This window comes from Melopsittacus undulatus, chromosome 12 (genome assembly GCF_012275295.1).
Source record: "Melopsittacus undulatus isolate bMelUnd1 chromosome 12, bMelUnd1.mat.Z, whole genome shotgun sequence".
Taxonomy (NCBI): domain Eukaryota; kingdom Metazoa; phylum Chordata; class Aves; order Psittaciformes; family Psittaculidae; genus Melopsittacus; species Melopsittacus undulatus.
The window spans coordinates 11,944,688-11,967,888 of record NC_047538.1 but is presented as its reverse complement, the minus strand read 5'-3'; the positions used below and the strand labels follow the sequence as shown (position 1 = coordinate 11,967,888).

The 23,201-nt window shown below is 46.5% G+C and overlaps 1 protein-coding gene across 2 annotated transcripts in view; it reads left to right on the top strand.

Moving 5' to 3' along the window:
- PXN (paxillin) overlaps positions 1-23,201 on the top strand; it is a 46,660-nt gene that overhangs the window by 3,100 nt on the left and 20,359 nt on the right. Inside the window, exons 1-3 of one of the 2 annotated variants that reach the window (XM_031047853.2) lie at positions 20,129-20,154; positions 21,992-22,218; positions 22,678-22,793. Coding sequence is in view for 1 of the 2 variants with exons in the window: in XM_034068351.1 (XP_033924242.1) it covers positions 21,992-22,218; positions 22,678-22,793 (343 nt within the window). In the remaining variant the exon portion in view is untranslated. Of the gene's footprint in view, positions 1-20,128; positions 20,155-21,991; positions 22,219-22,677; positions 22,794-23,201 lie in introns of those variants that run through there. The other variant, XM_034068351.1, reaches the window with a different exon arrangement.

Genomic DNA, 23,201 nt, shown 5'->3' with positions numbered 1-23,201 from the left:
CTGCTGCTTGTTTGTTTAATATATATAATTTATTTATTTAAAAGGCTTCAGATATTTTTTCAACAGGAGTTTGCAATCAAACACAAACCAGCATTCACTGAGCTTGGAAAAGATGCTTTACAAAGAAGTTATTTCTCTTTAATGAGAACGTATTTATGGCAGTGTTTTGGCTGTGTATGTAAATTAGACTGTGAGCTGCTGACTTTAGATGTGCTTGCTCACTTCTAGAAGAACTTTGCTGCAGAAGGTTTGCTTAGCAATGTGGCTTCAATAGTCTGGGTGCAAAGGTTCAGCAGCACAAGAGGTTTTACTTTAAAAGTTGTTTCCATCTGGTTTAGGAACTCTAACCCACCCTCTCTTCAGGGTTTAATCCTCTCAAGGTTTAAAGGGAGCAATCTTGCATTGATTTTTCATGGCACTGTGGAGGGGGTGCACGTGTTTCCATCTGTCATCTCTCCTAACATTTGGAAGACTGCTGTGCTCTGCAGGGCTATGCTGTCTACCCTTGTAAGGAGGATGCTTGCCTGTTTCTGACTTGGTTCCTTCGCTTTGGGAGTCCTGTGCAGTGGGTTTTGGTCTTGTTTGTCTGAAAGTTTAGTGTGAAATTGCTCATGGTCACCTACACCCAGGAAATGGTACTGGAGAAAACCCTGGTAAAGTAATCTGGTCGCTTGGCTTTCTCCTGGCTCAGGTTTCTGAGTCATTCCTGCTGCTGGGCGAGAGCACTGCGAACAGAACTAATACTCTGCACAATGGGGTTCTGACTTGTTTCAGCTTCTTTGCTGTTGTGACCCCTCCTAAAACAGGGACTTCATTGTCCAGAGGAACTCAGACAGGGAGTCCTCTGCCTGGAGCAGTGTGTGATGCAGAGAGAGGCTGCTTTTCTTGTTGCTCTATTTCCATGGAAAGGCTGGACTATGTGCTGTCTTTAGCTCCTTTGTCCCTCAGTGGGAGAGGTCAATTTATCCCAAGTATTCAGCTGCCCTCATGGTTAAAATTGATCCTCCGACACCATCTCTACCACTAGAGAAAGAAATAGGTAACCTCTCATACATCATCTTTAACTCTGTCTCTCTACCTGTTCGTTCCCAGGGAATCATGATACTTCAGTTTCTCCAGACCCTATTTTCTCTCACCTCTTCCCCCTTGAAGTGGATTTATTATATGGAACAGGTTGTGAAACTGCAGGAATGACGGATAAAATTGTGACCTCTGGCAGGAAACAAGGAGTAATAGTGCACTTCTGGTTAGATCAGAGTTGTTTTCCTGATCTACTGCTAAGACAGATGTATATAAATTCCTTAGATCTGTGCAGCTGGAGTGGGGAGAAAGCCCTTCCATGGCCACAAACCAGATCTGTTTGAATCGAACTAATGTGTTAGTTCTGTTATCCAGGATCTGCTGCAGCTTTAGAGATAGCCAGAACAGATTCTGAATTCAGCTGTGCCGTGCTGGTGGAAAATCAGTGTGAGTGAATAGGATCTCTGCTCCCAGTTTCCTGCTCTGCTCAGGCTGCGCCTCCCGCTCTTTGTGTACTGATCCTGTGTGTCCCTTTTTGTCTGAGGCGGAAGCTGTTAATGAAGATGCTGTTCTACTCCAGCTGCTCAAAGTGAGATACTGTCTGTGGGAAGCTTCTCTGGGCTACGATAACAAGAGAGGGTTTGGGGAACGAGTTTCTTGCTCACTTCAGCCTGTCCTAACTTAGGTTTAATAACAAGCCCTGGAAGTACAGGTTGTTACGAGTGCTGAGCTATAATATTTTAAAGTACTACAGAGGGAACTGAGGAGACCTCTGGGTCCTGTTCTTGTTTCAGCATTTGTAAAATCTTGCCTCGCATCTCATCCAGTTTCAGATGGCAGCCAAAAATAGTGATTCCCAGCTTCCCCCATTTCGTGTGTGCTTGCTGCTGATTTGGTGACTGTCAGGCTCCAGGGTGAATTGGTTCAAATTTCAGACCTTTTGGAAAACCAGCCCTTTCCCTCAAACTGAACAAATGATTTGCCATTGGATCAGTAAGCTGAACTGTCTCGCCTTGTGGCAAGAAAACTAGATCCAGTGTGAGCAGTGGCACAACTCCTTTCCAGTTCGGGCTGAAGTTAAAAGGGTTGGGGAGAAAGTGGAAGTTGTGTTTTCAAGTTGGTTTAACTTGATTTTACCCAAAGCCTCAAAAAAAGGCCCCAACTGTTGGCATATTGTTTCTCCATCTGCAAAGTAGGGATAATGGCTCCTTACCTGCAAAGGTTAATGTTTGGTGAGATCTGTGTGCTTCTGAGATGCTTCCAGCTGAATATATCAGAATAGCAACTCTTCCAAGCTGTTCTGGTCCCTGTTGCTGGAATAGCTTACAGTGGCAAGTTTGAATTAGATTGATAAGTTTTTATACCCTTCTCAGCCCTGTCTAATGTTCCTTCTCTGCCTTTCTGATTGCTCATCCTTTCTTCATCCTCTGTTATGACAGGCTGTGAGTAGGGAGAAAAGATTTCCTTTCCCTTCCAAGTTCCCCACAATAGTTCTACTCTAGTCTTTCCCTTTACCACAGAGCATCATGAAGTCATTCAAAGAATGTAGTGTGCTAAAGATATACCATAAAAATAGGAGGTGGGTGATGACTTTCTCATATCACTCAGCTATTTTTCCCATTTGTGTTTATTCTCATTGCAAATGGCCCCAGAGCAGCAGAAACCAGCTGCCTGGGACAATCTCCCTTGATTGACTGGTGTCAAAATCCACACTTTCTCTTTGGTATATGTTTTTCAATCCTGATGAAGCAAACAAAATAGAAACGGCAACTGGGGTGCTGTGGAAGAAGTGCTGGTGTTTCAGTTACGGGAGCTTGAGTCCCTGAGGTTATGTGTTTGTGCTGTTCAGGAGTTTGGTAAGCTCTTTTGCTGCTCAAATCAATGCAGCTTTTTCTTTTAGCAGACAGTAATTATTCTGCATTTACATGGGAAATCTATCAAAGTAGCTTGAGCCAACTATAAGCTGAGGATCCAAGAGAACTTATGGCAAGCCACAGGGGGAGGCAGCCTGCATTGTTATTGCTTGGCTCCTTTTTCCCTGTGCTGGACTGTCTGTACACTGTGAACAAGTTCAGTTCAAGTTATTTAAATGGTGATGAGGTAGGCATGCCACTTCTTACAGTGTTCTTGTTATGTGCAAGTTTGGTATAGATGGCTTTGCTGGGTGAGCTAGAGTACGTCTGGCTGGCAGCACACAGTGGAGCGTAGCTTGAGTTCTTGAGTTTATTGCACGTGTCTAAACCTCTAACATTTTGCAAGTGATGTGAAGAACATAAAAAACTAAATGGCACTCCAGGGAATAAACTTTCTGAATGACACTTTGTGTGGGGAATTGTGCTTTAAATGGGTCAGCTATAAATCAAACTCTATGGGGTCTCCAGGAATAAACCAGTCCCATGTTTTTGTCACAAAATGGAGCTGGCAGACAGAATTAATCTGTCTGTCTAGACGCTTGATAACGTCTTGCTTTATTTCTATCACTGAAGAGCAAGGTGAGCACAGAATTTCACTGTGCTGGTGGGAAGGTTGTGGTTGTTCAATGACTGGGATTTTCTAAAAGCAGAAGAGCGACAGTAAAAGCCAGAAGTAGAAAAGGTCATTGTCAAGAGGGCTGTAAATGATTTGCCATGGATTAGGGGCGTAATACTCCCATGTTCTGCCCTCCTTCATGGTTCTAAACAAGCTCAAGGTTTCTTTCTGAAGAGGTTTCTTTTGGGCAGGAGACTAATTTCAGCTGGCTCAGACAGAAGAGCCTAAGGTTAACTCCATGTCACTTGAGCTTACTGGCGCCCTGTGAGTAAGGTGATGGCCTGGCTGCTCTTCTCTGCTGCTCATCTTGTTTGACCATCACTTGTGTCTGCTGCTTCCAGTTCTTTACCACCATCTGCATTGGGACTCAGGGTTTTGGTTGCTGCTGGCAAATTACCGCTTTTGGGCAGAGGTGTCCCACAAGAGTGAGATGCCTACAAGCAGTGCTTCTGGTTTGCAGCTCTCCCTGTTGTTCATTGTGGTTTATGAGGGAGACTCCTTGGGCTGTGTAGGTCTGGTGAGGCAGCATGATACACAGCTGGAACTATTCTGCCTGGCTGCAAGCAGCTCCAGCAGTTAGACAGGATCCCTGCAGAGAGCGGGAGCGCTGGGGGAGGGAGTGAAATGCCATTTCACCAACGTCATGAAATCTCTTATCAGTGGCCAACTCAGTGTTGTGGGTGGGTGAGCAGCATTGGCCAGAAGAAGCTGCCTTTTATTTGTGCTGTGAAATGTGAGGAGCTCAGTGCTGTCAGGCTGGGAGCTGTGGAGTTTGGGATGAATGTGTCAGTCAGGTTCTTAGAACCCTAAGCTTGTAGTTTTCGATCTCTCCTGCTGGTGCTTAATCTGAGATTTGCTACTTGCCTGTCTTGAGCAGTTCCCTTGGGCAGTGCCTCACAAGCGCAGCTGCTCTGGCACGCTGCTCCCTACTTCTTAATTCCTTAAATCCTGTGCCTCCAGCACCTTCTGCCTTGGGATCATGCTTAAAAGCCTTGGCCGTGCGAGCTAGGAATAAAATCTGTTTGGTTGACATTCATTTTTCTGTAGGAGTTGGTGAAGATTTGTTTGTTGTTGTTTGATTCAGTTGTTGGCTGCTACTTTACCATCAAATGTGAGGGAGAAAGCTACCTGAAGCAGGTCACACGGTGCACCCCTTACGGTGGTGGGACATTCGGAGACCTTCGAGGCTGGCTGGATCTGATGGAGTCCCCTGATGACATTACTTAGGTCTGAAAAACGCTGTACATGGAATGGAATGGCCAGCGCCGTGTGAGGTGTTCAGTGCCACTTCCTCTCCTCTGGAGCACTGTCCCTCTGGTGTGATCCTGCTGTTGCAGTTGGGAAGCTGCTGGGGAGGAGGGTTGAAGGGAAGGGGCTGGGGGTGGTGCAGGGAGGAAGCTTTATGTAATTCTTGGCTGGCTTGTGAGTAATTGTTTTAATGCAATGGAATGCAGTGTATTCAGTGCTTGCTTGGCAGAAACTGCGATTATTTTCTATTTGGGGGGGGAGTTGGAGTTAGTCTATTTTCCAGCTGCTTTAAGCAGTCAGGCTTGGGGTTGTGGCAGAGATAGGGATGGAATATTGTTCTCAGCAAGGAGGCAGTTACACTGCTCTGTGTGTGTGGGAAGTTGTCTTTGTACATTCAGTGTGTAAGTGGAAAGCCTGGTCCCTCTGTGTCTCTGTGGGTTGGGAATGCCAGCATGGTTCTGAAGCGGATCAAATGCATTTTGAAGCACCCAACAGTGCTAGGACAGTAGTGATGTGGGTAGGTATGTGTTCATCGAGGTACCTGACAGGAAAATGAATCAATTTTCCACCCTGCCCTACTTCAGGGTGTAGCAGGGAAGGAAGAAGGTGATGAGTTGAGACAAAGAAGTCAACTTAATTTTCAGCAAAGCAGAAATGTAGGGGCTGGGAATCTTGACTAGTGCAAAATACTGTCTCCAGTTGTCTCAGATGATTGTTGGCTTTTATCACAGGACGTGGTGGAGGAACAGCCATGCTGAGCAACCTTTCTGAGAAAGTAATTTGAAGGATTTATTTCATGTACCTATGAAGGGGAAGTTTATTCTCATGCTGCTTCTATTTCAGTGTTGCTGGCATTTCCATTTTTGGTCAGTGCTGGAGGTTGGTTTCTCTTACTCATCTTTACCTCTCAGAAACCTACTTTCTCTTTGGTCTTTGGTTTTTAATTGCAGTTTTCCCTTGTCATGAGCTCTCTTGTGAGTAAAACAGCCTTCAGTTGATAGAGTTTTCCTTTGCCTTGTAAGAAAACAACAACCTCTGTGCAGGGCACTGGGATGAAGAAGCTGTCATGCGTTTAATTGCTTTAGTAATACTGCTCTTGGTAAAAAGAAATCCTCACTGTTCCTCTTGCTGTTGATGAAATAAGCAGGAGACTTGTGACTAATACTTCTGTCCCAGTGCCAGATGATAGGTGGAATGACAGGTCATGTACCTTCTCACAGTAGGAAGAGATTAAACTTCCATGTTCTCCAGCTCTGACTGGCTACAATATATCCCAGTTCTAAAAACGTTAGTTTTCTGGCTGGCTTTAACAATTTCCTTTCTTTCAGTGGGCCTCTATCATGACATTGTGAAACTCTTGAACCACATTCTTCTGCCAATGCTTAACAGACAAAACAGCAAAGCAGAGCTCTAGAGCTTGAAGAGCCACCAGCGATCTCCATCAAATTACCACCCACATCTTCTCCCTAAGTAGACTGGGGACCAGTTCCCGCATTCATTTCTGAAACATTGTCTTCTCTTTGTTCCCAGAAGCTGCTTTTAAAGTAAAAAGCTGCTGCTTTAATCAGATTTTTGACCACATGCTACTTGCCCCCTTGTACTCTGTTGTCTCAGAGACATTGCTCACTATCTGTAATTACTTGGGTTATCTTTTAGTAGAATGCTCATCAGATTGAAAGCTTTCTTGTAAAGCTTTGTGCCTGTTACACTTAGAAGTAGCACTAAGACCCATAGGACTGGAAAATGTTGACTATTCCGTTGTCATTTTCCCTGCCCTGCTTTGTGAGTTTACATTGTACTTTTGGCAGTGCCTTGAGTAAAGTAAGTTGCTGGTGGTGACTTACACTTTTTGGCTTATAAAGAGTTTGGTGTTGCTTCCAAGTCTGCTCTCACCCTCTGGTGCAGAGGACCCTTGAATATCCACCATTTTGAGAGTACTTTTATAGTAATTAGGTTTTTAGCAGGCAGTTAAACCATGTACCACGTTGGACAAAACCTCCTCTTTCAGAAGAGGGAAACAACTCACCTCAGAGTGGTTGGCAGGTCAAACCAGTGGGTCTTTTTTTAACTTGTCTTTATTTATATCTCAACCTATGCTAATATATATACACTAACCTTTCATTTGGCATCCTTGGTATCTGGATGAGATTTGCTGGGACTTCATTTCGTCTTCTAGGCCCAGGCTTTTGAAACTTGAGATACCTTGGGTTTTAAGGCTGGATTTGCATTTGTTGAAGGTTCTTTGCATTTATTCTCTTGGGAGATGTGCTTCTTACTTACTGAATGGGAAATTGCTGGAATTAATGAAAAAATATTCTCTTGAAGGACTAAAATGTCTCTAGTCTGTATTCTGATTTCCTATTTAAGAGCCTTCAGTATAGGAATGGCTCAGGTAGACTGTACAAGATACGGTTTTAATTGCACTTGTTCTTACGATTGTAGCGTCTCTTTAGTGTCCCCATTCTTTATGGCTGGAATTCTCCTTTTGCTGGTAGCTGGAGCATTCTACATCTCATGGGCAGAATTTGTGCTCCTAATGCTTTTAATGAATTCAGAATTTATACTAATATTTCTGTCCTTCATTTCATCATCTTTATGCGTGTCTCAGATTCTGTAACTGGCACTTTGCCTGGACGGGTCTATATTCAGATCTGTTTATGCTGCTTGGATAGGGTTTCCACTGTTTAAAAGATGCTATTCCTCCCCTCCACCCCAGAGTTTCATGTCTGCTCTTGCATAACCATGTGAATCCTCCCTTCCCTTTATTGGTTATAGGGTCCACATGCTTTCCTGTTTCTGTGACTTTTTAAAAGGCAGATAATTAACTTAGAATGTGCCAGCTCTGACAGTATTTTGTCTCTGCCTGTGCCCAAACCCATTCTTACATCTGCAGATGGGTAGGATCGTAGTAATCTTTAGCAGTCTTACTACTGACTGTGGTTATCTGTGGGGCAAAGGTGAGATGCTGGGCTGTCAGAGGTGGGGCTCTGCTGGCAGCTGAGTCAATACAGTGGCTTGCTGCTGCTGAAAGAGGGGGTGGCTTTACTTTCACTCACCCTTACCCCTTTCCAGCTCCCTTGACTGGCTGTTTGGACATACCCACTCCTTCTTCCTGCTTGCTGTGCTCGTTTCTAACCCAAAAGAAAGCGGGCAAGTGTTTCGGCTGTGTGTATATTCTCTCAAACTGGTTCACAGAGGGGTCTTGTGAGAGCCAGAGCCTGCACAAGTGAAGTGGCAGCAGCACATGTCTGGAAGAGGGAATAAAACCTTTCCATTTTTGGCAGTGGTGAACTGTTAACTTGCCTTTCTGCATCTTGTGAAACTGTATCCTTAAGGGTGCACACTGTCCAGTGGAGCTCATGGGCTCTTGTCCTGTGTGAATCCTGAGGTAACGTTTTCCTTCCCTAGATGAGAGAAAAGCAGCAGTTACCAAATTCTCTCCCAGAGATGAGTGTTCTGAAGCTGTTGTAAGGTGTGTTCCGAGGTGCTCAAACTTAAACACTTGTCATTTCCACCTGTGGGCTCTGGAGCACAAGCAAGCGTTGCTGTTGCCCAAAGATTTGGAAACCACTGCTGTGTGTTCACGCTGTTCTGATTTGCCACTGCTTATGGCACTAAGCTACTGCTTAGAAGCTGCTCAAAAGGATTATCCAGACTGGGTTAGTGTGTGTTGTAACGTCAGTGCTGCTTATGACAACTTTCAGTTCAAGTCATAGAATCATAGAATCATAGAATAGTTAGGGTGGAAAGGACGTTAAGATCATCTAGTTCCAACCCCCCTGCCATGGGCAGGGACACCTCACACTAAACCAGACCCAACTGCTTGCAGTTACGCAAATCTCAACTAAATACAGCCCACCCAGGGCTTAAAAAATGCCCTTTCTACCCTTATTAATGTGAGCATGTAAAGAGTTGTAGTAGCTGGGTGCCGCACACCTCTGCACTTGGCAGTTTTTCTTCAAGTCCTGCAGCCCAGAGGCCAGCACACAGATGATGGCAGTGGTTTTCCTCTGCTCTCCTTGCAATCATTACCATTCCTTGCCTCTCTGTTTTCCAGAAAAGCATGAGGACACATTGCCCTGTTCAGGTTTCCAGCAAGCATACCTGAAGGAACAGAGCTCCTCTGAGGGAGGAGACCCATGACTTTCTTCCCCAGCGGCTCTGTGTGCTGCTAGGGAAGAATAGTTTACCTGTTCATTGTACAAGCAGGCAAACCGACTTTAGGCGAGGTATTAATTATATCGTATAGACCTGATGTACTTGGAGGGAGCAGCACAGGTTTGGAGTGGCATCTGCTGTAGCAAAATTATAGGGTATGATAAACTAGCCAGCACTGTGATGCTCTTACTGCTGTTTCCATGAGTGTTTGCCCGACTGATCAACCAATGGACTAGAAATGTCTCAAACCCTGAGCTTCTGTTTATTCTCTTTAGCAGAGCTGTGGTTTAAAATCTATACTATCTTGCTTCCTGCTGTTTCTCTAGCCATCCTTGGACTCTTTGCTCTGTTTAATGGAAGTCTCCTTTGTACTAGATTTGTTAGATGTTTGTGAAATGACAGTGTGCGCTGTGTTCTGACCTAGTGAGTAGCTATGTGGTGATGTAGCAGGAAGGGTCTGGTTCCTCAGATAGCTGGCTTGGCTGAGCCCCTCTTCCTGTAGGAATAAAGGGAGTTGGTATTTTGACCAGAGGCCTTGGCCCTGGGAAATTGTCCCTGAGGAGTCAGTTCAGTGGCTGCTTGTTTGGTTTCCATGAACATTTTTGTTGTTGTTTTGGCAGTTTCCAGAAACTTTGAGGGAAGCAGCAGCAAATAAAAATCCTTACAAGATACATGAGGAGGGTTAACTTGCTACTTCATGAATGTAAAGATACATAGAGGGTGAAATAATATGGATAAATAGAGGACTAAAAAGGTTAGTGCACTGGTGACTAAGTTTTATATATCTGTTATTTTTTCCCATCTAGGAAGGTGGCTGAAGGCAGCCCAGGGCAGTACTGAGGTGGAATAAACTGCGTAGTTGCTTGTGTAAAACATTGACACTCACTCCAAGCTGTGCTTTCCACCAGGCTCAACCAGGATCCATTTCTCTCTGGTTCTTGTTCCTGCGTTGCTGTGTTTGAACAGAGCTAATGTCCTTTACTTTTTGGCTGAGCCAACTCACCTCTCCCTCCCAGCCACACTTAGGTCAATATTGGCCATTTGCTAATAGCTTTGTCTGGGACTTCCTGGAAACGCCTGAAGATCCATTTGCTGTCAGGCAGAGATCAGGAATAGATCTTGCACAAAAGGAGCTGTCACTTGACAGAGAGGACCATCAGAGGCTGTACTTGCATCCTTGGAGACCAAAGCTGTTTCCAATTTGGCTGTTGACACACAGGGAGAGAATGGAGACTCTCTAATTTGTGCAGATTGTTGTTCCTTGTAATGTTTCACAGGGCTAACTATAACTGCCTGTAGGAACACCAGAGTGCTTCCAAAAGGAGTGGGTTCTGACTAAAGACTCGGCAGCAGGTGGAGTTCATTCATAGCAGGCTGCGGATCCAGACTGGGAAATTCCAACTTCAGTATTTTTAGTACAGGGCTGAGAGTCAGACTTGCTTTCTGTTCTGATAGAACGTGACTTGCCGTGTTGTGCTGGCTGCCTATCAGTTCTGCATTTCTGAAAGGTAGAGGGTTTATTTTTGTGCTGTCAGGGGGTGTGAATGTGAATTTAGGGTAAGGATTCTGGTCTGTGATCCCCATTGGAATTCAGGTGCAGTGCCTGTAGCCTTTACTACCTATAGTTGCTGCAGGCCACAGCCTGTTCCATCAATATAAAATGGAATACGTGGAGGTTTTGGTTTAGGGTGTGGAGCTGTCGACTGCTATGACTGAAAAACGTGGTTGCAAATGGCTTCCCCTCTGTGGTTAGTGCTGTAACTTGTGGGTGGGACACTCATCTGAGGACAGCACTACTGCAGTCACGGTGGTCTGAATCACTGGAGGTCAAGAGCTGGAGTTGTGGCTGGTTGAGTCCGTATGAAGCGTTTTACATATCACAAACTTCTCTTGTGCAATCTCCAATTTGTCTGTCCCATAAACCAGTAAAAACAAAACCAGATCCTGGCTTTGTGCTCTTAAACATCGTACAAGCATTGAGATTAGCTCAGCCCGCTGCTTTTGCGTGCGCTGTGTCACAGGATGTGCTGGAGCTCTGACTTGCAAAGCCTTTACAAACTTCCTGACCCTCCTGGAGACTGTTCATAGAGCACTGGAAGAATGTTTTTGACCAAGCTGATCTGTCTTTAGTAATTGTTTCCTGTTGTTCAGGACTCGGTTTGAGAGTACTGAGAATCCTGATAGAGAGGAACCACGGAAGGGATTTTCTCTTCCCACAGCTCCGGGTTGTCTGACTGTGGATCGCAATAGGGGGCATTCGAGGCTTGTGTAGCTGGGGATCTGGCATTCTCAGAAGCCTTTGGTAGCTGAGAAGCTGAAAACATTTGTTTAGTAAGCTGGAACATGACCTCAGTTGAAGGCAGCAGGTCTTAGCACAGGGTGTTTTTTCCTGGCATGAGCTGTTTGCTCCTCAGGACCATAAACAGAGGGAAGTAAATATAAGACGTCGCTTTTCACTTCAAGTGTGGAGAAAGCCATGCTATAAAAAAGAGGATGCTGTATATGACAGGAAATAACTCTTCCCTCCCCCCTCCCCAGCACTTTCTGGAAATGAGAACTGAACAGGGGGACACACCTTTGGGAGGGAGAAGGCTTTGAAACCAGAGATGCCACAGTGCTGTTACCGAGTTCAAGTACTCCTCTTGGATGGAGGCCGTATGTGAAGAACACAACAGCCAACTTAAGCTGGATTGTATGGCTCTGCCTTGCTCTGTGCTGTCTTTAAATCTTCAGTGCCAGTAAGGATTTGTTCTTCCTGGTGTTCCTGTTGACAGCTGCTGAAAGTGATAGCCATGGCAGTGGAGTGGACAGCTTAGGTTAGTTTGAAGAATCTGAAAAGGCTGTGCTTGGTTTAGCAGCAAGCAAAATAAAACCTATTCAAGCTGTATTTTCTTTGGACGTGGGTCTGGTAACCTCACTGGCTGGGGTTTATTGAAACATTTTTTGTTCTGTTTTTCTGGGGCAACAGGTACATCCTTCTGAAAGGAGATGGTCCTTAAATCACCAATCACCTCCAGTGGGAGGATGCTCAGCAAACCTATAACACATTGAGGAACATTTCTTGATGACCATGTAAGCAGTTCTGTGCCTTGTGGGACTTCCATTGTCTCAGCCATCTTGTGAACTATTCTGAGTGAGCAGAAAGAGGATGAAAGCTTTTCTGAGGAAGTTGGAGGAAGGCAGAATGACTGTGTGTGTCTTTGTTGTAGGTGGGAGCTCATGTCTCTGGGCCCATTTGAGCTGGGGTCTGGTTTAGTGTTCAAGAGCTAAGTGGAAAAACTCTGGTCCTCTAGGAAAATCTTTTGTGGTTCCTTCACACAGCTTGGACTGTAGGGCAGAGAGATTTGTTGTTTCATCCAGGAAACTGTGCTGACTCAGATCTTTGAGGCAGTTGCAGCGTGTCTCAGCCTGTGTGCTGTCTTGATGATCCCATGCCCTATGGGTCTGGTTAGGATAAGGTTACCTTCCTGCCAACTCAGTGATGTGACCAGTTGAAGGATTTCTCAGCCTGTTGCATCAAAGATGACAAGAGGTGCGTCTGAGATGTTCACTCAAGGAATGGTGCTGGGATTCTCAGGGACTGATGGTGTCAAGCTGCAGACTGCTGAGCTGGTTTCTCACAGGGTCTCTGTGCCCTTGAAAGCCTTACTGCTGAGTTACATAGGAACTAGCAGACCCCTTGTGATGCTGGCACCCTCACCATGCTGACGAATGCACCATTGCCAAGGTTATAGGGCAGGTCTGGGATTCAGTGAAATTCTTGTGTTAATTTGAAAGGAAGCAGTGTGGCCAATTCCAGGAAGGATCCTGCAGTGACCTTCATGGCTTTCCAGCACATGGACAAATAACCCTCTTGCCCCCTCCAAGGGATCCAGTGGAAGGTCTGAGCTCATGTGATGGCTTCTAGTGGATTTTGTGGCATTCAGAATTGGCTCATTTTCAAAGTTTTATAGATGGGAGTAGTCTCTGTTGAAAGCTAACTCTTCATCTGAGTGGGATAAATGAGATAGCACCATCACGTATGGTCCATCATGTATGCAGCCCTGCTGATGCAACCATATCACAATTCCAGGGCTGCAAAGCCAAACACAGTGTCAATGTACGCTCAGGTGGAGGTGGCTGGTAGCGGTGAGGGATGTCTCCAGAATTCAGGAGCGTTTCCATTTGTGCTACCTGCTGCTTGCTGCTTTTCAGGCTGCAGGTTTTCTGGGCTGCATCTGAGATGTAGATTAGTTGTGGGATTTGGGCAGGAGGATTGGTGGTTTCTTTCAGATGGCCTGGGGCTGGACGGGGCTTTTAGAGTTTGTGTCCTGGCCTGTTTTGGAGGTAAAAGCACAGTATTTCCTAAAGGAGAAGTTTGATTCACTCACTTCACTTAGACAAGGGCTAAATTCTGGCACTGGTCTCTTTAAAACATTTTCTAAAAGCTGCTTAAGTCATAGAGTGGCTGGAGCTGTGCTTCCAAGAAATGTAATGAGTTTATCTAAAAAACCACGCCAACAGCCCAGCAAACGTCTGCTGGGTTAGTGAGCTGAATTGGTTCAGAGAGTGTCTGATGATCAGGGTGAGTTCCAGGGTCTGCATGCTGGGAAAGCGGGGATCCTGGAGCCCTTCCCTTACACTGGCAGCATATGGTGGTGTCAGCTCTGCTGAAACTGCAGCCAGAACACTCAGAGGGTTTGCATTGCACCCCCCAATGTGCAGTGAGCAGTTATTGATAAGCAGTTACTGAAACTGCATTGAACAGGCTGTATTTGTGCACTGTTTTACAGCCCTGTGCCTGGGGTGGTAGTAGTGCCTGTTAGTTGTGACTGCTTAGTTGGTGACAAGCTCTAGAATCAAGTCTTCAGTTTGGATCTTGGTGCTTGGGACAGGAAACCACAGTGATTGCTGCAGCTGATTGTGCAGACCACATCTCACAGTGCAGTGTCTTGTCTTTGTTTAGATATTTGCTGACAGTGGTCAGAGCTGGATGCAGGGGCAGCTGCGCTGAGGGAAGCTAACTGGTTTGGCTGCCTGTATTGGAGTTATGGCATAGATAGGATTCATGGTGGCTGCCATCACGTGATTTTGAAAGCAGTTCTGTCTGTCATGGGATGAATTCTTGTTTAGTTAGTCTCTGCAGCCTAGTGTAGTTGGGCATAACAACTATTAGATGGTTGTCTTTGCTGGTAAGCTTTTCTGAAGCACGCACACAACTTTGTAAATCAGTGCCACAAATGCATAGTCTTGCTTATTCTAAGGGGCAGTATTGGTTTCAAAGAACAGAGAAGCTTCAGGGGTTTTGTGGATATGATATTGTCTTTTGTTGAAGTTGTCTGTTGAACCATAGCATGTATTGATACTAGTCTGGGTATTTTTTGTTGAGCAATGACGCGAGGCATGACTTACACCAATACCTTGATAACGGCAAAGCAGAAGGCTTCAAATGAACATCAGTCACTGCAATACATTAAACAAGTAACTACATGATTTTTTGGCCATGTAATCTGAAGTTCCTCTAGGCAGGTCTGTGAAGTAAAAATACCAGTGTTTGCCTTGTACTGGGCCTCCAGCCGTGGTTAGGTCTGGCAGATGACTTAACTTTTGTGCCTAGAGTTGTTCTGTATCTTAAACAACAACCTGTCCCTGCTTCACAAGAGAGCTGGGACCTGTTGTGTGTCCTGCATTCGAACTACCAGCTTGGTTACAGTTTGGGGAACTTTTAAATGTCTCCTTCTAAAATGGTTTGGAAAGCAAGTCAAGCTGTTTGACGTGCTTTCCATACATGTGAACCAGAGAACTTCAGGATTTTAAGAGCATCTAACTGCACTTCAGGTTTTTAAGGTCTTACTTTGAATACACTCTTTGTATTTTATTGCTTTTGCAGTCTCTGGTCTTTTTGCATTGAAAAACATTGATGAGAATATAACGCCTTAAGAGCCTCGTACTACATTTTTTTCACCTGGAAGTCGGTGCTGCTGTCACCTGTTTGTTCATGGTTTTCCTGTTCCTGATAATGCTCTTCCATGTTGCTGAGAAAAGTCAAAGCATCTGCTAAAACAGGGAATTCCTGTCATCAGTGTTTCTCTCTGGGGCTTCCCACCCCTTTCAGACTCCAGCTCAAGGGCAGTGAGAAGCTCTGTAGTAAGGCTCCAACAAGTCTCTTGGATGCAGCTCTGCTAGAGCATTGCAAATGTTTCTTTTGAACGGCTATTTAACAGGATAAATATACCCAAGCTCCCCATTCCTCTGCAGTTACTCACAGTGTAAAAATGCCTTGCCAGGGATTGGGTTACCGCTCCAAGCTGTCTCCCTATATGTGAGCTGGAGTTGTATTTACTCCTGGAGGTGGGGAGAAGACTTACTTGAGCCTAAGGAAGCTTTTAAAGTTTGGATTCCTGGATTTTGCAGAGGCTGCTCAGATGAGTTTGCAGGCTCAGGGTTCAGTTCTGGAGATGCAGAACTTTTAGGGGACAGACAAAATCAAGGATTTGAATTCAGCATCTTGCAGGTATTGAGGGAAAAGGACTGGAGAATGATGTGTTGTTCTGCAAGTGAGGGGTCTGCAATTTGTCTTACCCTGAGTGAGCCATGACTATCATGTAAAATCCATGTCCTCATTTAGACCTGCCCTTAGGGCTATCTTGCTTTTTATTTCCATTTGCCAATCCTCCGGGAACCTTCTGTTAAAGCCAGGAAAACCTGTAGCAGTTCTAGTTATTTGGGTAAATGGAGGTGTGGGGAACACCAGGGGAGGTGCAGACACTTGTTCTGTGCAGCTGCATTAGAGGGGATGCTGTACTTGGTTCTCAGCCATCTCACCCTGATCACCTGTGATCGCACCCATGGAGCTGTGCCTGGGCTGTCACATGTGGCAGTAGAGATGCTGGGGGAGATGGGACTCTGGTGGAAGACATCTGGCTCTGTGTGGTGGCTGGATGAAGAATCCTGTCTCCAGTGTCGCTCCCTTTCCAGATGTCCCATACAAGAAGCAGAGCTCCAGGCAATGTGCAGTTTGATGGATGTGCAGATGTGGCTTTGGGCTGTTGAAAATAAAAGGCTGATATCGGAGGCATTTGAAGTACTGTGCCTCAGTTATGCTTCCATTTCCTCCCCAGCAATACATGAGATGTAGAAAAGAATTTGACCCCCATCCTTTTGATCTGCTTACTCTGTTGATAATGCTCTGATTTGCTGTGTCAGCATGGCTTAATAGCACATCCTCAGTTCTTGAGAGAAATGAACTGCATATGGAAATCTGAGGTAGTTTGCTCTCTTTTGGCACTAATGCTGTCATTGTTGAGCTGACTGGATGTACTGTGTGTCTCTAGCCCTCACACAGGCTAGAGCTGTGCTGGACACGCAGTAGCAGAGGGCTTCTCCTTAACAGAGGAAAGCAAATGTAGATTTCTCTAAATTACCTTAGTTAAAATAAAAAAATCCTAGACTGCTTGTGAATAGAATAGTGGAAAACTATTTGCTGCTGGAGGAAAAAGGAGCATTAAAGAGCTGCTTGCTGCCAGGTGGCAAATGTGTGTTTGTTGATGCCTTGTCATGTAGGTTTTTCCACAATTAGTTCATGATGTGCTCTGCCTCCCTGTGCCACCTTAACCCAGGAGCATTTGGGAGATGAACAGAAGGCTCAGGAAGAGGGGAGTGAACAAGGTTTTGAAATGCATGGGGAGATACATGCAAATACCTTTCCTTTTTTAATAATTTCACTCTATTTAAGGGGGCTGAGTGTGGCTCACATTTATAGACGAGGGGTTGATGTGTGCATAAGTACAGAGGGGCCCTGTGTTATCCTTTGTATTGTACCTCGGAACTCTGTTGTGATCCCTACTGCTCTTTATCAGCCAAACCTTGGATGTGGGAAGCTGAAGAATGTGCCCCTGAGGCTGCACTGGGGTGTTTCTGCTGAAGGACACTGCGTTTGCAGGACAGCAAGTGCTGACATGCAGCGGTGGCAAAGGAGCCTGCGTCGGAGCCCCTGGAATGTGTGAGCTGCTCCTCGGCCTGACAGAGGTGTGGGCTGGGGAGATAGCGCAGGAATGTGCAGTGTGTAACTTGACAGATGATTACTGTCTTCAGTGCAGCTTGAGCTGGTAAATGGGATTTACCCAGAGGTACTGTCCTGCTCTTTCATCTTGCTGATTTTCTTGGTAAAAGGCGTTTTATTTTCTGAGCAGTTCAGTGCATTGGACATCAGCTGCAGAGGTCTTATCCCAAGCTGTCTAAATAACTAGCAGAGCTTTGGCAGATGCTGGGAACTACCTTGAAGCAATGTGTTTGCTATTAAGAGCAACATATACATATCTAATGTATATGCAAAGCTGTAGAAGGTGGTGTTTGAAGACCAGAATCTCAAGGACCTTATAGTTAACAATGATTTTTGGCAAAAGGAAGGCAAGGGAGAGAGGGGCTAACTAATGTACCTGGGCCTCCAGATGTCTTGGAATGCTCTATAGGAGTAAAGGTACCAAATGTGATACCATTCTTTAACTGTCCCTCCTCCACAGAAAAATCTGTGTAGAAAAACCACCTGAATGCAAACACAAATGTCCTCCCATGCCGGGGAGGATGTGGTTTTAGTGGCATCAATATGATTTCAGCTGAGTGTGTGGGTTGCCCAGTGTAGGGAGGAGGACTCAGTTCTTCTGTTCCTCAGTCTCATCTTTGCATGCGGTTTTACCCTGTACTTGACCAAATTGCCTGATCCCATGGACTACCCAGACATGGGCATCACATGCTGGGATGCACTGTGCTGCAGCAGAGAGTGAGTTAGGGTTTTATCAGCTGTGTGACTGCACCAGCATTGTGATGACAAGCGGGAGCACCTGGGTTGGTGGTTTAGCAAGTATCCCTCACTCTTCCACACCTCGCTGAGCAGCGTGCTGTTAATAGAGAGGAAAATACACATTTCTATACACACGGCCCATGTCTGTGGGTGGGTTGAGCCCTATTGAGTCTTTGGAAACTGAATTCTACTCCATGCACATGTCTGTGGGTTGTTAATAGCTTCTTATAATGGTGAGAGTGGAAGGAAGAGTGGTCCTGTGGAGGAGCAATGGCTTGGAGATCTAGTATAACCCTGTCTCTTTTACTTTATTGCCACAATATAGTTAAATCTGTTCTCTAGAGAGAAATGAATCTCTGATCTTTCAACCTGGGGAGACTGTGCCTCCTAGAGCTGAGTCTGTAGTATCCTAGGGAGTATTTGGGGCAGCAGCAGAACTGTGATGAGCTCAGTACATGTGCTTGTTTCCAGAGTGCTGGGTGACAGCTCCTGAGATCCTGCAGTTTGCTGGTGGAGGTGCAGCACATGTGGCACCGGCAGAAAACTCCTGTGTGCCTGAAACAGGGACAGGTTCTCAGCTCCACAGGGATGAACAAGTGAGCTGAAGGTACTGCCAAGCTGGCCATTGCTGCTGGGTTTCATCTGTCTGCCCATGGAAGGATGTGGTGGTGCCCTCTGATGGCTGGTGGTTGTAGGAGGATCCAGTCAGCTGCTTCCTTTGGGATGTGGGGGACTAACTGGTTGATTTACACCTCCTGCAGCACTGACCCTCAGGAGTTGCCTTGGGGAGGAACACTTCACTGCCCAATAAATCGATTGAACCTTTCCTATTTTGATGTATTTAATATTCTATTTAAGGAGCAGTCATTGTAGTGAGCTCAGTACTGCAATGTGAGGTGCAGCACTGCACAAGGCACAGCATCTTTCACAGAATCATAGGATCCCAGCCTGGTTTGGGTTGGAAGGGATCTTAAAGCTCATCCAGTTCCAGCCCCCCGCCATGGGCAGGGACACCTTCCACTGGAGCAGCTTGCTCCAAGCCCCATCCAACCTGACCAGGGTTGGGGCATCTTTGTTACAGTTCATCCCCTTACAGTTGTCTGGTCCCTTTTGGAAAGAAAGATAGAGAGCAGTGCATCTTTTTTCCATTAATAAATCCTATTTCCTTTCCCCCATCTCTTATTTCACTTTTTCTTCTGGTAACATTAAAAAGTTGCATAAATCCTAAATGAATGTACAGTGCTTTGGGACCTCTTGGGATGAGGCACTGCATGGAAAACAAAATGTTAATGGCTTTGGTTGGGTTTTGGTCCCTGGATGCAGAACTCCTTAGGGTTGACCTCCAAGGGAGTGATTTTGCAGCCTGTGCCTGGGGGTTGCAGTCACTCCCCTCTCCAGGGCAAAGCCCATGAGGTGGGATGGGCTGAGCGGGCTCTGTGCCACCACAGCTCTCAGCCTGCCCTCCCCAGGGAAGTTCTGCTGCCCCTGTTGGACCATTTGAACGGGCACAGCTTCCCAGTCCAGCAGAACTTGTGGGAACTGTGCCTGCTGATGGGGTTGGAGAACAGCGGCTGGGCAGCAACGGGCATGGGCATGGACATCAGTGGGAAAGACCCTCTGTCTGTCATGGCTGTGAGCAAGTGGGGTGTGGAAGGGTGGACCCTGGGTTTGCAGAACTTGGGGGCCAGCAAGCTCAAGGAGAGGTCCTTTGCCACCCCTCAAGCAGTGTGTGAGCTCCTGTCCTGCTCCTGGCCGTGCTTGCTCCTCCTGTCCCACCGGGTGGGTTGGTGCCTTCGCGCAGCTGCTTCAGTATCAGTTGTACAGCTGAAGTGCAGTTAGAGCAACCCAGTGATTCCTTTTCTCCTCCCTCCGCTTCCCATTCCTCAGCTCTGCCTTGTTTGCTCAAGTCAGGAAGGGGGAGGGTATGGGGGAAGTTAATCATTAAACAGTAATGTCTTCTCCTTAACTCCTTCACGACCTGGGGGCAGGCTGCTCCTGGTGTTTCCAGGCTGCTGCTCTTCTGCAGACGAGTAAAAGCAAACCAGTAAATGTAGCGGAGCTCCTCTCTTCTGTGCCGTTCCTAAACGTGTTGGTTTCCTGTCTGATGGTTCACTCAGCCCAGCACCGAGCCGAGGGGGTGAATTTTGTGGTGAGATGGTTACATCTGCCTGTCCTGCAGCAAGGGCTGGGGGTGGAGGGTGGAAGAGTGGTTTGGGTCCTCTCTGTAGGGCTGGAGGAGTCAGCACCCTCATGGGATTTTCACTTCCTGGTGGAGTTTGCTTTGCCTTTGTCATTGGTGGGGAGAAGCAAAAACCACACCTTCTGGGACAGCACTTCTCTTGGAGGTTCTGTGTGCGAAACCTCCAGTCATAGGACCTGCCTGGTGGAAGGAATTGCAGCTCTGCAGCAGTTTCCTTGAGGTATGTGCCTTTCACTCTGCATCCTCCAGCTGTTCTTTTGCTTAAAAAGATGAAGTTCATTTTTCCCCAGCTGCAGAAAACTTGTACCCCCCAGACAATCTGCTTCTGGGGTATTTTGGCCCCTCTAGGAAGATGCCTGTGGCTTAAATAATTTGGAGCATCTTTTTGACAAAATGAAAGGTGTATAGGGTTAATTTAACGCAGTGTTTGATTTGCTAATGGCTGTATTCTGTTTTCTGAGGGCAGGAACTCTTTTTGGTGTGTGTGATGCTTTGATTTGTCAAAGAGGGTGAATATAGAAGCAGCACCTTCCTCATCTTGCAGTGATGCTGTCCTCCATCTGACCCTTTAATATATTTTCTTCAAGGGTTTCTAAGTGCATTGGCTGGTGTGGTCTGCTCTGCTCAGGAAGTGGCTTTGAGCTGGCAGGTGCCCACTTGGAGATGATGGGCAGCCATTAGGGCAAGCATAAGGTGCTGGTCTGGTGTCACCTGATAACTTGCGCTCCTTGAGACCCTGGAGGAGGATGCTCTGTGATGGCTATGCTCTGGTTGAGCCCTCACACCCTAAACCTGACTGCAGGTACCGTGTGCAGGAGGGGAAAGACAAATCCTGCTAAGCCTGCCTGAAGACATCTGGGAGGGCAGGGAGATCCAGGGGGTTTCTGAGAGCCTCCTCTCCTCATTCTCATGAAGTTGAGTTACTGTTGTCTGGCTGAATTCCACATCTCCAAAGGGACCTGCCAGTTATGTCCTGATGCTCTTCTAATGAAGAGCACTGATGTCCTTAGTGAACCAGCTCCTCTACCAGCCTTGAAGAGGTGTGCAGCAGACTTGCTGCCCCAGCAGAAAGCCGGGCACCTGGCCAGCCAGCCTCTCCTTAGAAAGTGAGTGCAGGCTGGAGATTCCCACCAGGGACTGCAGTGGGCTCTGCAGTGTGGGCTCACAGGACAGGAGGTCCAACAAGTCAGGATATGCCTGTGAGTCACCATAGAGCAGTGCAGGGTTGGGAATGGGCAGAGGCCGGTGTGAGGGGAGCGATCTGGAAAGGTGGGAATACCTTTTCATGCCCTCCCTCTGAGGGGGGAGCATTTTTCCTGCTTTGAAATCCCTGAGCAGTGGTGTGACGTGGGTCCCTCTGCCTGGCATGAGTGACAGTGTTTGTAGCTGGTGGAAGCGTTGCTTCTCTTCAGGAATTTGTGAGCAGTCTCCACCCAGCAAGTTGAGAATTGTTGCCAGGAGAAGAAATGGTGTTTACCTGGCAGCCTTTGGGAGCACATTAACCGCTTGTGTGATGTATCCAGAGGGATTCTTGTTAGGAAAACCAAAGCACGTGCTCCTGCTGCACTGATGGACTCATTTGGAAGTTTCATGCTTCTTCCACTACCTTAGACTCTGGAGAAAACCCCTCCCGAGATCTTGTTTCCTGCACAAAGCAGTGCCTGCGGCCACGGTAAATGACTCTGATGATGTGGGGCCTGTAATTAGTCTGTGTCAATATCCTGTTGCCAGTAGATCTCTGTGCAGGTTTCTCCTAGGCTGCTCTGCTGCAGGGGCAGGGGGAATGCAGATCCCTGTTGTTGGGCAGTTTTGTGGTTAAGACAAAACTCCGAGGCTGACACAGGTTTTCTGGCTGCTTCCTTACCCCTCGGTGTTTTTGTTGCACAAGCAGTTGAGTTAACTCCTTCAGTCCTGGGCTGAAGGGGTGTTCTCCAGGGCATTTAGCGGATCACCCTAGACAAAAAGTCTTCCCAAAGACTTTCTGATACAGATATCCTGAATGGGAAGAAAGGAAAATCTGTAGTCCAGGATTTTACCTTACTGTTTTCCCCCTGCAGATGCCTTACTGGCGGACCTGGAATCCACCACCTCCCATATCTCCAAACGGCCAGTGTTTCTAACGGAGGAAACACCTTACTCCTATCCAACTGGAAACCACACATACCAGGAGATTGCTGTGCCACCTCCAGTGCCTCCACCACCTTCCAATGAGGCCCTGAACGGCACTGTGATTGACCCCTTAGATCAGTGGCAACCCAACGTGTCCAGATACGTCCACCAGCAAGTAAGTGCATGGGGAGGGTGCCTGCTTGTTTTGTTGGTGCAGTATCTCTCAAGGAAGTAGATGAGGGGAGAGAGTAGGAAGAAATGAGAATGAGTTTGGCTATGAACAGGGTGGGAAGATGGGGGGAGTGTGAGGTTTTAATAGACATAACTATTGAAACCCCTCATCATTGTTCCAACAAGATGGTGTGATGAGATTAGTGTTAGTCATCAGCCTTGTAGCCTGTGGGAAACAGACTGGGGCTTTCCAGCAGAGATCTGCGACTCATAGGCAAATTTGAAGCAAGTGGAGAACGGCTGTTCCTGTAGCTCATCTGATAGAGGCTGGCTTGGCTATAGAGCAGATGTTTTTGTCTGCTGCTGGGCTTTGTTCTGCCATGTCCATGTGTGTGTTTGCAGTGTAGTAGTGTATATATTTGCTTTGTATTCTCTGTTTCCAATGCAAATCTCATTTCCACAGCCTCAGTCCCAGTCTCCTATATACAGCTGTAGTGCCAAAAGCTCCAGTGCCTCTGTTCCTAGAGACGGACTGAGCTCTCCTTCTCCCCGTGCCAGTGAAGAGGAACACGTCTACAGGTATCTAGCCTTGTTAAGAGATAAGTCTGACTTACAACTTGAGCCTGCTGTGGCTTGAGCTGCTTTCTATAACTGGAAACAAGCGGTGCTCCCTGTGTATGCTATGTTGCCTTGTGTGGGTTTTGTATTATCTCTTTTGTAAGAGGCACTGTAACTTTCATACTCACTCCAAATGTTGACCTGGCTCTTTGGTTTGCTCAGCTGCAGAAGAGGTTAAGGGTCTGTCAGACAGAACAGGATCTGGATTGTGTTGTGAAGGATATGCTCCAGAGACAAGTGACAAATCCATCCCTCTGTTAAGCAGCACAAAAGTTCTTTAGGGGGAGAGTGGCCTTGGAGTCAGTTATCCCAGGGAACTTGATTATGTATGGCCTGGCAGGATGTGCAGTGAGTTGAATTTTCAAGTAA